The sequence below is a fragment of the Camelina sativa genome, chromosome 9 (assembly GCF_000633955.1).
Source record: "Camelina sativa cultivar DH55 chromosome 9, Cs, whole genome shotgun sequence".
Classification (NCBI taxonomy): Eukaryota; Viridiplantae; Streptophyta; class Magnoliopsida; order Brassicales; family Brassicaceae; genus Camelina; species Camelina sativa.
In genome coordinates this window covers 18,889,004-18,903,069 of record NC_025693.1, presented here as the reverse complement: position 1 = coordinate 18,903,069, position 14,066 = coordinate 18,889,004, and the positions used below count along the sequence as shown (strand labels likewise).

Here is a 14,066-nt window from a genome sequence, read left to right as displayed (position 1 = left end):
TTCTTGGCGTCATGCATGGTTTCTACTTTCTATCGTGGTTTTGACGGAGAATATGCCACGTACTGATGCTGATGAGCTTTTCTGACCTCTGCGTCTCCCAAGCGTTTGCAACACGTCGGATTTAGAAAACAAATGCGGCTATGGATAGAGACACGCTACCCAATGATAAAAGTAATCTAGAAGTAAAAAAAACCTCAAAAATATAGTAAAGTACAGATTTAAAATATCGTATATCTTATTTTATTTAATAAAATATTGATATTTTCATAAGAAGTTGTATAGTGAGGACAAAAAATAAGTTTACTAATACCGTATACCTATACAGATAATGCCGTGTCATGTCGATCAAAGTATTAACATAAGAAATAAAAAATTATAAACGTGATATCTTTTGAGACCGATTGGTCGGACCCGCCACCTATCTCGTCCTATATACATACAATTACACACACGCAATACCCACCAAGAACACACACACACACATACACTTTAAAATCTCTCATTAACAAATTTTCTCCAACAACAACACCAAACAAAGGAAACAAGAACACTTACAAAAATATGGCATTTCTTCTAAGTTTTATGATACTGGCGTTTATTATAATCATCGTCTCCTATTTATATTCATCTTCAACTAAAAAAGCTCAAGAAACCACCACCTATGGACCACCATCGTATCCACTCATTGGCTCCATACTCTCCTTCAACAAGAACCGTCATCGCCTTCTCCAATGGTATACCGAACTTCTGCGTATCTCTCCGTCTCAAACCATCTTAGTTCCTCTCCTCGGCAACCGTCGTACCATCGTCACAACAAACCCCGAAAACGTCGAATACATTCTCAAAACAAACTTCTTCAACTTCCCTAAAGGTAAACCGTTTACTGATCTTCTCGGTGACCTCCTTGGTGGAGGCATATTCAACGTCGACGGTCACTCATGGAGCTCGCAGCGTAAACTTGCTAGCCACGAGTTCTCGACTCGCTCGCTTAGGAGTTTTGCTTTTGAGGTTCTTAAAGACGAAGTGGAGAACCGTCTCGTCACGGTGCTATCCGCGGCTGCTGATGTTGGGACGACCCTGGACTTGCAAGATGTTTTGAAACGTTTTGCTTTCGACGTTGTTTGTAAAGTCTCGTTGGGTTGGGATCCGGATTGTTTGGATCTGACCCGATCCGTGAATCCACTCGTGGAGGCTTTTGACACCGCGGCTGAGATTAGTGCTCGCCGTGCCACGGAGCCGGTTTACGCTGTTTGGAAAGTGAAGCGTGTGTTAAACGTGGGAAGTGAGAGGAGGTTGAAAGAAGCGATCAAGACCGTACACGTGTTGGTCTCTCAAATTGTCAGAGCTAAGAAGAAGAGTCTTGAGATCGGAACCGGAGAAGAAGCGAAGCAAGATCTTCTGTCCAGGTTTCTAGCCGCCGGCCATGACGGCGAAGCAGTGAGGGACATGGTTATTAGTTTTATCATGGCGGGAAGAGATACGACGTCAGCAGCTATGACGTGGCTGTTTTGGTCGTTGACTGAAAACGATGACGTGGAGAGGAAGATTTTAGAAGAAGTGGACCCGTTGGTGAGTTTAGGGTTAGGGTTTGAGGATTTGAAAGAGATGAACTACACGAAGGCGTGTCTGTGTGAAGCCATGAGACTTTACCCTCCAGTTTCGTGGGACTCTAAGCATGCCGCAAACGACGACGTTTTGCCTGATGGGACACGTCTCAAGAAAGGAGACAAAGTGACTTATTTCCCATATGGTATGGGGAGGATGGAGACGCTGTGGGGGAAGGATTCGGAAGAGTTTAAACCGAACCGGTGGTTTGATTATGAACCAGGGAGTACACAACCGGTTTTGAAACCCGTTAGTCCTTACAAATTTCCGGTTTTTCAAGCCGGTCCGAGGGTTTGTGTAGGGAAGGAGATGGCGTTTATGCAGATGAAATACGTCGTTGGTTCAGTTTTGAGTCGGTTTGAGATTGTGCCGGTTAACAAAGACCGGCCGGTTTTTGTTCCTCTTTTAACGGCTCATATGGCTGGTGGGCTCAAGGTGAAGATCAAGAGAAGACGTCACATCCTTAACAGCGTTTAATAGAATATATAAACAGTATGTAAAACAAATTATTTATAGAATCAAAATGTGTAGATTTGTAAAACATAACAAAATCGAATATAATCAGGTATATTTTTTGTTCGGTTTCTTGTAACATAACAATTTGGATGGAGTTAGAAAGAGAGCTTTGTAGTCTTGCCGCTCACCCGAACCGATTAGTTGAATCAGGAAGTGGCCATCATGTAGAAGTTGAAGCTAAATGAAATGTGAACGATGAGAGAACCAAACCAATGAGAAAAGTCAATAATGTCAATTCTTTGCAGTGTGCTTAATTCTGAGTTTTGAAATTTTGTGTTAATAAATTATTGAAGGGAACAATTGTGCAATATCCGACCTTAGCTCAGTTGGTAGAGCGGAAGACTGTAGTCTGTGACAGCAAATCTTTAGGTCGCTGGTTCGATTCCGGCAGGTCGGATTTTTTTTTTTTCTTTGGTTAAAATAATCAATTAGTTCAATTTTAGTTTCACCCAACAAATAAAGGCACAAGACTAAACTAAGCCCATACATTAAAACCCAAATAAAACTATCTTAAAGATCTCTTCAAAAAGATTTACTATGGAAAAATATAACTCTTTTTACCTTCAATTAATTATTCAGATTGCATTCTCTTTCTTATCATCCATGCATGATCACGTCAAACCTTTAATTTTTTCTTTTTTAAAATTTTTATATAATCACGTCAGATTCCTCCTTTTTTTAAGTTTTACAAAATTATTAAATTTTTCTCTAATTAAAGATGTAAATTGTTTGCAGAATCAATATGAACGATTTCTCTGTTTCAGCTTCAGTATCTCTTTCTGAAAAACAATGTTTACTGTAGTAATGATGATAGTGAAACGAACCATAATCGTTTTAATGGTCAAATTGTTTAGCATGATGATGGATATTGTCTTGGGAAAATAGCTACATATTCGTTAAAAGGTGTTCGACGTTTATTCATATTCACGGAGTTGAACATAACTTTGGCAAAACTGTAGAATTAAGAGAATATATGTGTGTCTCTTATTAAACAACGGCGTTACAACGTTTATATACACGACTCAATCTCTAAGAAACCCTACACAAGACTTGCCGAGCAAGTTATACACATTAGACATAAACCGCAGCCCATATGCGGGCCAATACTCCCCCTCAAGTTGGAGGAGGAAGTGAAACGAGACCCAACTTGGACATGAGAAGGGTAAACTGTTGAAAACCAAGAGCTTTTGTCAATATGTCGGCCAGTTGATCTTCGGAGCGAACATGGGCCGTCGAGATAACACCATCCTGAATAGCGTCGCGTACAAAATGACAATCCCGTTCGATGTGCTTTGTACGTTCGTGAAAGATGGGATTTGCCGCAATGTGTAAAGCAGCTTTGTTGTCACAAAACAACCTCGTCGGAGCGTGTTGTGGGAACCCAAAATCTTCAAGAAGCTGACGCAACCAAATAATTTCCTTCAAAGCATCGGCCATGGAGCGGTATTCCGCCTCTGCCGAAGAACGAGAAACCGCCTTTTGCTTCTGAGTTTTCCATGAAATAGGACAGCCACCTAAAAACATAAAGTATGCACTAAGAGAGCGACGGGTTAAAGGACAGGTACCCCAATCTGCGTCACAATATGCCGTGAGAGTGAGATCTGTATCAGCTCGCAATAAAATGCCGTGACCAATGGAGCCTTTAAGATAACGAACCACCTGTAACGCAGCATCCCAATGTGCCTCACGAGGAGCTTTCATAAACTGAGACAAGATGTGTATAGGATAAGTAAGCTCCGGACGAGTAACCTTTAAATAAATTAAACGACCAACGAGTCGCCGGTAGCGCATGGGATCCGATAGAAGAGGACTGGAGTCAAGACCAAGTTTATGGTTCTGATCCATAGGAAGCTTAGAAGGCATGGCCGCTTGGAGTCCGGATTCCGCGACGATATCAAGCAAATACTTGCGTTGAGATAAGAAAATACCTTCCGTACTACGAGCAACTTCAATACCAAGAAAATACTTAAGCTTCCCTAAATCCTTCATGTGAAAACACCGGCTCAAATACTCCTTAAACTGGGTCAAAGACGGTAAGTGATTACCACAAATAATAATATCGTCGACGTAAACAAGAACACGCAAGTCTACATCACCTCTGGTCATAGTGAACAAGGAATAATCTGCATAAGATTCCTCAAAACCATATTCCAACAAAGCATTCGCCAACTTAGCAAACCAACACCTCGGTGCTTGCTTAAGACCATACAAAGATTTATGTAAACGACAAACTTTATTTGGATATTTGTGACGGAAACCCATAGGCAATTGCATGTACACTTCTTCTTCAAGATCTCCGTGAAGAAACGCATTATGCACATCCATCTGATGAACCTCCCATCCTTTAGATGAAATAATTTGCATGAGACCTCGAACTGTAGACATTTTAGCAACAGGAGCAAAAGTCTCCTCAAAATCACGGCCAGCCACTTGTCTATTGCCAAGAACCACAAGACGAGCTTTATATCGCTCAATAGACCCATCCGTATTATACTTGATTTTATACACCCATTTGTTTCCAAGAGCTTTCTTTCCGGGAGGTAAATCGACAATGCTCATTGTATTGTTAAGCTCGAGTGCATCGACTTCACTAACCATGGCATTATTCCACCGTTCGTCTTGCACAGCATCGCTAAAACAAGAGGGTTCCATACCCGTAGTAACAGCTGCAAGAAAAGCACGATGCGGAGAAGAGAACAAATCATCAGCAATATAGTGCGTGAGAGGATACTTTGTGTTACCTGAACCCGTAGACGAGGACTCGATAATGAGAGGAGAGGGGAGAGCGTGATGAACGTTAGAGGGAGAGACTTCCTCAGGTTCGTGAGTCACCGGTGGAGTGGTAGTCGGAGAAGCAGAGTCTAAAGTCACGGAGCTACTACTCCCCCTGTCACCGGAACCGGGTTGGAATTCCCAATCACCATCGGTGAGAACCGGTAGTTCCGTAATAGACGTTGACACATTAGGCTTTTGTAAATATGGAAACACGGTCTCGTGAAACACCACATCTCGAGAGACCAAAAATTCATTGGTTGTCAAGTCATAAACCCTCCAACCTTTCTTGCCAAAAGGGTAACCAACAAATATACAGTGACGACTCCGCGAGCCAAACTTGTCCTTATCGCGAGCGCGCAAATGTGTATGACAAGAAGAACCAAATACACGCAACTGGCCATAGTCTGGTTTGATACCGGTTAAAACCTCATAGGGTGATCGTCCCTTATGTAGCTTGGAAGGAGTGCGATTAATAACATATGCAGCAGTAAGAACAGCCTCTCCCCAGAAGAAAACCGGCAAACCAGCTTGAAATAACAGAGATCGAGCAACGTTAAGAATGTGACGGTGTTTACGCTCAACACGACCATTCTGTTGAGGTGTACCAACGCAAGAGGTCTGGTGGATAATCCCTTGACTTGCAAAAAACTTTCCCAAACAAATAAACTCTGTACCGTTATCGCTACGCACCATCTTGACTTTCTTATCAAACTGACGTTCGGAATAAGCACAAAAATTTTCTATCACCCGTCGTACTTCAGACTTGGCAATAAGAAGATGCGTCCAAACAGAACGGGAAAAATCATCAACTATCGTTAAAAAATAAACAGCTCCACAAGAAGAAGCAACACGGTATGGTCCCCAAACATCAACATGGATTAATTCAAAACACTCTGTTGTCTTATTGATACTATCATAAAAAACATCACGAGTTTGCTTAGCCCGATAACAAACGTCACAAGGACGAGGACTAGCACAATTTGAAATACCAGAAAAAACGGGTAATGAAGAAAGAACAGAAAACGCCGGATGGCCCAACCGCTGATGCCACAAAGTCTGATCAACCGAAGCCGCCACACGAGTCACATTAGTAGTTGCCACATCCGTTAAATAGTAGACCCCATCACGCTCTTCACCGGCTCCAATCAGGGTCCTCGTGAAACGGTCCTGTAAAACACAAAGAGTATCGGTAAATAACGCAAAACAATTCTTCATTTGCTTGAGAATCTTCGAAACCGATATTAGAGAACAGTTTAAGTTGGGAACATAAAGAACATCCAACAAGGATACACGATCCGTGAGATGGAGAATGCCTTTACGATTTGAAAACGTAACACTACCATCAGCAAACCCAACCGAGCAAGATGGTGTGTCAACCAAATCAGTAAGAAGAGAAATATTTCCCGTCATGTGATGAGAGGCGCCTGTGTCAATGATCACATCGCCAGGAATCTTACCAGAGAGCTTATCGGGATTGCTTTTCATCTTTTCGAGAGCAACCAAGGAAAGAGCTTTCCACTGTTCAGGAGAAAAATCAGAGAGAGTGATGTTAGGACTGGTAGTATAGGCAGCAACAGCTTGACCACGTCCACGACCAGCTCCTCTACCACGACCGCGAGCAGCAGCAGAACCTCGGCCGCTGTTCCGAACGTTACGTTCGGTATACCATTCCGGATATCCAACCAATTGCCAACAAAACGCCTTTTCATGACCAGTGCGACCACAATGAGAACAGAGCAAACTACGCTCCCGACCTGAAGTTTCCACACGTTGATCCCCACTGATCGGAGCAGAAGAAAGAGAGTCACGTCGAGCAACAAAACCAACAGCATCCTGCTGTTGTTCACGAGACCGAGCCGCCAAGATCCTCTGTTCTTCACGGATAACTCGTGAGTAAGCTTGATCCAAAGCGGGAGAAGGATCAGCATCAATAATCGAATGAATCACATTCGCAAACTTTGTTTCGTCAAGACCCATGACAAACTGATTCACCTTCTCCTCTTCTCTCTCTGCGGCAATCGTTGTGTAAACACCACAAGTACAACCATCACAAGAACACACCGGAAGAGGTTTGTAAGTGTATAGCTCATCCCACAAAGCTGCAAGCTTCCCGTAATAATCAATTACGGACTGTCCCTCCTGGCGACAAAGAGCGATTTGAGAACGAAGATGATTAACGCGTACTTTGTTCCCAACCGAGAAACGTTTGCGCAAATTTTCCCAAAGATCACGAGCACTAGTGTGATATGAAACTGTGGAGCGTACACGAGGTGTGATCGAGGTACGTAACCACCCAACAACCATGGAATTGACCGAAGTCCATGATTCCAAATCAGAGCTATCTGCTCCGGGTCTCTTCAAGGAACCGTCAATAAAACCAGTCTTCTTCTTCGCACGAAGAGCATTGAGCATCTCCGAAGCCCATTCGTTGTAGTTGTCTCCGGTTAAAGTAACAGCGGAGATCATAGCGCCAGGGTTGTCCGTTGAAGACGTAGAGTATGAAGCCATCACCGTGTTTTCTCCGCCTGTTGAACCAACGGCGGCGAGAGCTCCGGATGTCGTAACAGATTGTGTTCCTTGTGTAGTCATGTCGTGAAAAGTTTAGAAAGAAAAAAACAAAGGCACCAAATAACGAGAACGAAACAAAGAGAAACAAAGAAATCTCCACACACGAGATTTGAAAAAAAACCAATGATCAACTGATCAAACAAAGGGTAAACAGAAGAAAGAAGGAAAAAAAAACAGAGATCAACTGATCGAGAGAAAAATTTGAGAGAAAAAAATTGAGAAACGAAAGTTTAGGTTTCAGGATTTTGCTCTGATACCATGTAGAATTAAGAGAATATGTGTGTGTCTCTTATTAAACAACGGCGTTACAACGTTTATATACACGACTCAATCTCTAAGAAACCCTACACAAGACTTGCCGAGCAAGTTATACACATTAGACACAAACCGCAGCCCATATGCGGCCCAATAAAAACAAAACACGTTGAAGACATATGTGTCAGTACTCAGTATGGTTTAAAGAGTGACACCCTGCCTGGAATACATTTAACATGTGGATAACCAACCTAGTTGGATAGGCTTCCAACAAGATCAAAGATTAGTATCTTAGGATTTGCAAGTCTCTCTTTTGTGTTGCTTACGCTTAGATTTCTCAGAAACGAGGGATCATCTTCCCATGTGATTTTTAGTATGGTGATATGGAACTTCGCTCTTCACAGATTAAGGCTACCTTAATTTGAATAGATTTCGGATCTGAAATAGTTTAATCAACTGGACTCAAATTTAAAGAGGCGGTACTTTGCGGGTTGGTTTGGTGTTGATTGTCAGGTAAGGTGGGCGGTGTTTCATGGAGGTTTTGGATCTACAGAAGGTCAGCAGTGGTGGGTGGGTTTCTTCTCCGGCAACAGAGGTGTGGTATTGTCTCCCATCCGATGCGACGGTGGCTTCGCTCTTTGGTTGCTCGAGAAGCATCTGGTCAAGTCGCGTTTGGTCGCAGTGGAGCTTTCTGGATGCTCATCCGCTAATCGAAGCTGCGGTTCGCGGCAGAAGTCGGTGGGGGACAAGAGGGTTGAGTTGCATAGTCACGATGGTTAACCAAGGAGTTTGGCATCTTCTGGGCTCTCGTGGATTCCAGGGTATGGAGGTTGGATTGAGCAACCATCCTCTATACACCGCCGCGATTCTTGCCTCCACCGGACCGGATTGAAGATTCATTACCTGAAGAATGCGGTGGTCACCAGAGTTTGAAGAGGGAGTGTTAGATCTGAGTGAGCATGTTGCTAGGAATGGGACATGACTTCGCAGAGCCTAAGATCGGACGCTTTTGAACTTGCCGGAAGACTTGTAGGTCAGGCGGTTTCACCGGAGAAGGAGTCCTGACAGATCGTGGTTGCTTTGTCAAGAGCTTCAATTTGGTGTCTCTGCTGCAACGCCGCCGGTCTTGTAGCCACTGACTTTAATGTTCGAACGTGTGACCTAAGGGATTCAGCAGGATCCGATCTTCTTTTCCGACGACGGTAACGGCAAAAACCATTGTTATTTCTTCTTTTTGTAACTGTGTGGACCTATGTTTGTATCCAAAGCGCATTTCATATTTTTGGGAAGGCCTGTTATAATATAAATATATATATATATATATTTTTTAAGTACATTTTGTGTTTTGGGAGGCTAAAATTTACTGTTTTTTTCACTGATTTTTTATGCCAGTTTAGTGAGAATGAAAAAAAAAAAAAAACAAATCAATGCGCGTAGGAAATATCTAAAATCAAGTGAAACGCGTCAAAATGCTAATGGTTCGATCAACATTAGATAGCAACATCCCCACCGTCAAAATTTAATAACGCATGTGCGCTTTCTACTAGCCGAGTGATCCATCATCATCATCAAGCGGCTTCGATTGTTTGATGGCATCTAACGGTTGAAACTGCTTTTACACCATGTTAGTAATTTACACCTGCCAGCACCCGATCATAAAATGATTAAAGAAAAGGAAATTATTATTAGTTGACTCCTTCTTTAGAAGATAAGAGAAAACAAATCTCGACGAAAGGCCATAAAANAAAAAAAAAAAAAAAAAACTTTATTTCGCTTCTCTCATTGAAGAATTTGAGAAGAAGCTCCACCACGACGAGTTGTTTCCTCTTTGGCTCTTTCGTTCTATCGATATCTTCTGGATTCCTTTTCCCGATTCGCCGTCCGGTAAGACCTTCCGGCATCTGTGACAATCGGCGGAGAAAGGAAGGAGTTCATAACTCTTCCCTGGAATTGAATTTTTTTTTTAGGGTTTTCCAGATCTGATTTGATTTCCATCGAAGATTCTCTCTTTCTTTGATTTGATCTGATTGTTTTTTGATTCGGTAATTGAAGAATACTCATCATCTCCGTTATCGCTTTTATTGAGATTCTCCTAGGGTTTTCTTATCTTGGGTGTTTTTGATTTGTGGCGATATTGGTGATTTGGGGTTTTTTTTTTTTTTTTTTTTTTTTTAATTTTGGTTGAGCTGTGGAAGCTAAAAGGATGATGGGTGTACCCACCACCGATGTACAAGGTTGGGTTTGCTACTACGGCTTCATGAAACCTTAGTTTTTGCTTCTTTTTTTTGGTTGTCAAATGGGTAAAACCGAGGATGATGTTAATCTCCGTGTCGCCGGCGGGGAACCTACCGGCGTTTCGACGGAGAGGAGGAGCAGGAGGAATGCTCGGTGTTGTGTGTGTTCCCAATGGATCTCCTCTAGCTTCCTTGGGTTCAAATGTTTCTTCGTTTTGATTCTCTCCGTCTCTTTGTTTCTCTCGGCTTTGTTTTTGTTGCTTCCCTTTCGTATTGATCAGCAGCATTCCAATCTCGATCCCAGATTTAGAGGTAATTTCAATTTTTGATGAAAGCTGTTTTGGTTNGAGAAGAAAATTCTGGTTATTTAATTACGATGGCGGCAGGAGGAGTTGAGGTTTCGAGAAGTTGTGTTGCTGTTGTTGTTGATCGTACTCGTGGTTTTAATTCACGTCAAGGTGGTGGTGGTAGAGACGCTGAGAGGCGTCATCAAACTAAAAGACCCATTGAAGCAGATGATGATCGCAGGTGGAGAGATGGGCGACGTGGTGACTCTGAGAAACGACCACGCTTGGTTTCTCAAAGAGGAGAGGTTCGAGAGGAGTATCGTGTTCAGAAGAGGAGAAAGTGTTCTCCTTTCGCGTCGGAGAGAGAAGATAATAAAGTGGTTCGAGCTCCACTTTGTGAGAATATTATTATTACTAACCAGTTTGTTGATGTTACTGCTGCTACCAGGAAGATATCTTCTGAGGATCATCACGTCAATGTTTTGTCACCTGAGCCTGTATCTACAGTGTCAGTGCTGCCGGTAGAAGCTCAATTGGACGGGCAACATCCGTTTGACGATCTTGAGGAGGGCCAGTTGGAGGATGAGCAGCAGGTGGTTCAGGCACCTAATATTGCGACGTCTAAGTGGGCCACGTGTTTGGAATCTCCAAAGGATGTAATAACTGATGTTGTCAAGAATAGTAGATGGAACAGGAGCAGTTTGTCTCCTGAGAGCGGGGAATTGTTATCGGAAGGAAGGAGGTCCAATCTATCTGGGTCTGGTAGCGGACGTCGCAGTGTAGAACCCATTAGTGCCCATGAACATTCAGAGCATGAGTTGGGGAGTCGTATTGATATGGGTGTTGGTGAAGCAGAGTGTTCTACTTCTGATTTTACTGAGTCAGAAATTGATGAACCAGCTTCCTCTGAGATAGGTTTGAGCATGTTAGCTGGTAGTAGAGATGTTAACGAATATCAGAAGCTTAGTAAGATAAATGAAGGCACTTATGGGGTTGTCTACAAAGCTAAGGACAGGAAGACAGAAGAGATAGTGGCACTCAAAATGATTAAGATGAATTTGGAAGATGAATATGGATTCCCGTTGACGTCTTTGAGGGAAATCAACATTCTTTTGTCTTGCAATCACCCATCGATTGTGAATGTTAAGGAAGTTGTGGTGGGAAATGGAGCTAGTGTTTTTATGGTCATGGAACACTTAGAACATGATTTAAGGGGAGTAATGGACAGGATGAAACAGCCTTTTAGCACTAGTGAGGTAAAATGCCTGATGATACAGCTGTTGGAGGGTGTCAAATACCTCCATAGCAACTGGATTATCCACAGGGATTTGAAGCCATCGAATCTTCTATTGAATAACAGTGGGGAGCTGAAAATATGCGATTTTGGAATGGCTCGCCAATATGGGAGTCCTATAAAGCCTTACACCCAGTTGGTGGTTACACAGTGGTACAGGTGAGAATGGTTTGTTGGTCGCCAACCTTTTCTATATTGCTTGTGAGACTTGTCAGCTTACCTAATAGTTGATGTTTGTGTTGCAGGTCTCCAGAACTTCTTCTAGGAACAAAAGAGTATTCAACTGCAGTTGATATGTGGTCGATTGGGTGCATTATGGCTGAATTGCTGTCTCTAAAACCTCTTTTCCGAGGGAAAAGTCAGAATGACATTGACCAGCTTCAACAGGTAACTGTGGTTTTTCTAGTTTCTTTATACTTTTTTTTTCTTTGATGAGTGTTTATCTGGTAGTAATTAAGGCTTTGTAACAGATCTTTGCGGTTCTTGGGACACCAAGCGAGACAAGCTGGCCTGGATTCACATCGTTACCAGGAGCAAAAGCCAAGTTTCGTAAACAACCGTGAGTAATCTTTTATGTAGTGTTAATCTGGTTTTATGATGTTGGTTATATTACGGATAACAAGTTGGTCTGATTAAGCTGTGCTTATATTTCAGGTACAATTTACTGCGTAAGAAATTTCCTGCTGTATCTTTTACTGGAGCTCCAATTCTGTCAGAGTTGGGATTTGATTTGTTGAACAGATTACTGAATTGTGACCCAGAGAAGCGACTAACAGTTGATGAGGCTCTTAGCCATGGTTGGTTTGATGAAGCACCTCTTCAGAAATCCAAGGAGTTCATGCCTACATTTGCTTCAAAACGTAACTGATAGATCTAAACTAGTATTTGAGTATCTTTGTTACATTAATACTTTCTTGTCCTCATATTCCTTTGTGTTATCTTCTTCACGAGGTAAATACTAAAGGGTTTACCCGAAAAAGTTGGAAGGGGACTTGCCATCTGTAAGTTATTTCCACAACATTTAAAGTTAACTTGTAGCTCTTTTTCTGTTACCCTGTCGTTTATACTAAGGTTGTTCTCTCTACAAAGATTAGGCCACGAATGGCACTGTGGTACGGCTGCAGTGTGATGACCTAAACCGCAGTGTCACCGGTGAATGGTAACATGATTTCTGAAAGTTCAAAGGCTTATTCGGTGCGATGAGCTATTTTATAAATTACAGCTTCCACTAAACGTAGCATTCAGGTTTGATTGTTGTGCTGCAAGCATCAATATATACCCTTACTTTTTTAATAATCACATCTGCTCATGCCTTTCTCTCTTCGATGGTTTTTTATCTTCTCTCATATTGTCCAGTCGTCACAATCAGTGTTTATAGTCTTCATGACTTCATCATCACAAATCACCGGCGCTATCTCTTACATCATTCTCGTATTTGGCAGTGTCGCTAACTTTACACTCCTGTATATATGCATTGTAGAATTAGGTGTTCGATACTGAATTTTTTTGTAAGTAGTGTTGTGTTATTCAGCCTTTTATTCATGTTCTAATTTATTCAAAAAAGAGAGTAATAATAATATTTAGGGCCCCTAGTATAGGTTCGATAAAGAGGAACCCAACAACAGACTATAAAGCCTCACCCGAGCTATCTCAGAAGCTGTAACAAATTATCAGATTCAAAAGACCAACAGTTTTTTCATAAATTATAGTTAAACATCTAAATTTCGAATTACAACAAATGATTATTTTAGATGACTTTTTTCATTAAATAACAAAATATTTTTATTATTTTAAGGTGAATTAATGTTCAATAACACGAGATTTTGGGAGGACACTATAAAATAATAAATCATTAACAAATGATTTTGAAGAAAACAAAAACGTCTACAATACATTTTTCCCTATACGGTGAGTGGGTTCAAAAGACCAATTTGTGCTACTAATTTTTCTCAACCTCTAGCCGTCTAGCGGAACCGTCTTTGTATGTATTTATAAACACACATATTTTGTGGATATGTGTTAGCCTATTGACGGAAACCATTGTGAGTATAAACATGAAATAAATAAATAAATAAACAAATAGAGAAGTGGTACTTACTAGTTACTACTACTTTGGTATAATTGGAGCAAAAGACATCTATCTAGTGACTATTGATTGCCCTAAAGGGGGACAATAGCTTGGTGACTCATCCTAGTTCTGCCAACCAGATTCCAATCCACACACGTGGCTCAAACCCATTTCGTCATTTTTCCAAAGTTAGGATTCTTGGGTTTTGGGACTTTTGCGGCCTTCAAGACGAACCTAATTCTCACAAATTCTTTAAACCTTAACTCGAGTTGGCGAATTTTCACTGGTTGAACATGCCTGCCTTTGTTTACTTGGGTTCACCTGTAAATTAATAAGACTCATCTCTCATGTGGTTTCCATTAATGAAATAAAATTTGCAGATAATAGTAGTATTTGTTACGAAAACTGTTGGCTAACTAGGTACTATTACTATATCGGATTCTTATTAATTATACAATTAGGTA

The 14,066-nt window shown here is 41.5% G+C and overlaps 2 protein-coding genes and 1 non-coding gene across 3 annotated transcripts; all 3 read left to right on the top strand.

Moving 5' to 3' along the window:
* LOC104711346 (cytochrome P450 94B3) lies at positions 476 to 2,184 on the top strand. The gene has a single exon (XM_010428046.1). It carries the CDS (start codon positions 562 to 564, stop codon positions 2,080 to 2,082), a length of 1,521 nt encoding a protein of 506 aa, XP_010426348.1. The 5' UTR covers positions 476 to 561; the 3' UTR covers positions 2,083 to 2,184.
* Positions 2,433 to 2,518, top strand: TRNAY-GUA. Its single transcript is given in 2 exon segments — positions 2,433 to 2,469; positions 2,483 to 2,518. It is a non-coding gene; the product is annotated as a tRNA-Tyr (tRNA).
* LOC104715423 (cyclin-dependent kinase G1-like) lies at positions 9,465 to 13,122 on the top strand (the record flags this gene model as incomplete). Its single annotated transcript, XM_010432831.1, has 5 exons — positions 9,465 to 9,603; positions 10,340 to 11,693; positions 11,780 to 11,921; positions 12,005 to 12,093; positions 12,189 to 13,122. Coding segments are annotated over 5 exons (1,938 nt in total), but the record flags the coding sequence as incomplete, so codon positions are not given.

What these genes read in the sequence shown, in the direction of transcription:
- LOC104711346 (XM_010428046.1), top strand. Translation starts at nt 562, where the DNA reads ATGGCATTTCTTCTAAGTTTTATGATACTGGCGTTTATTATAATCATC.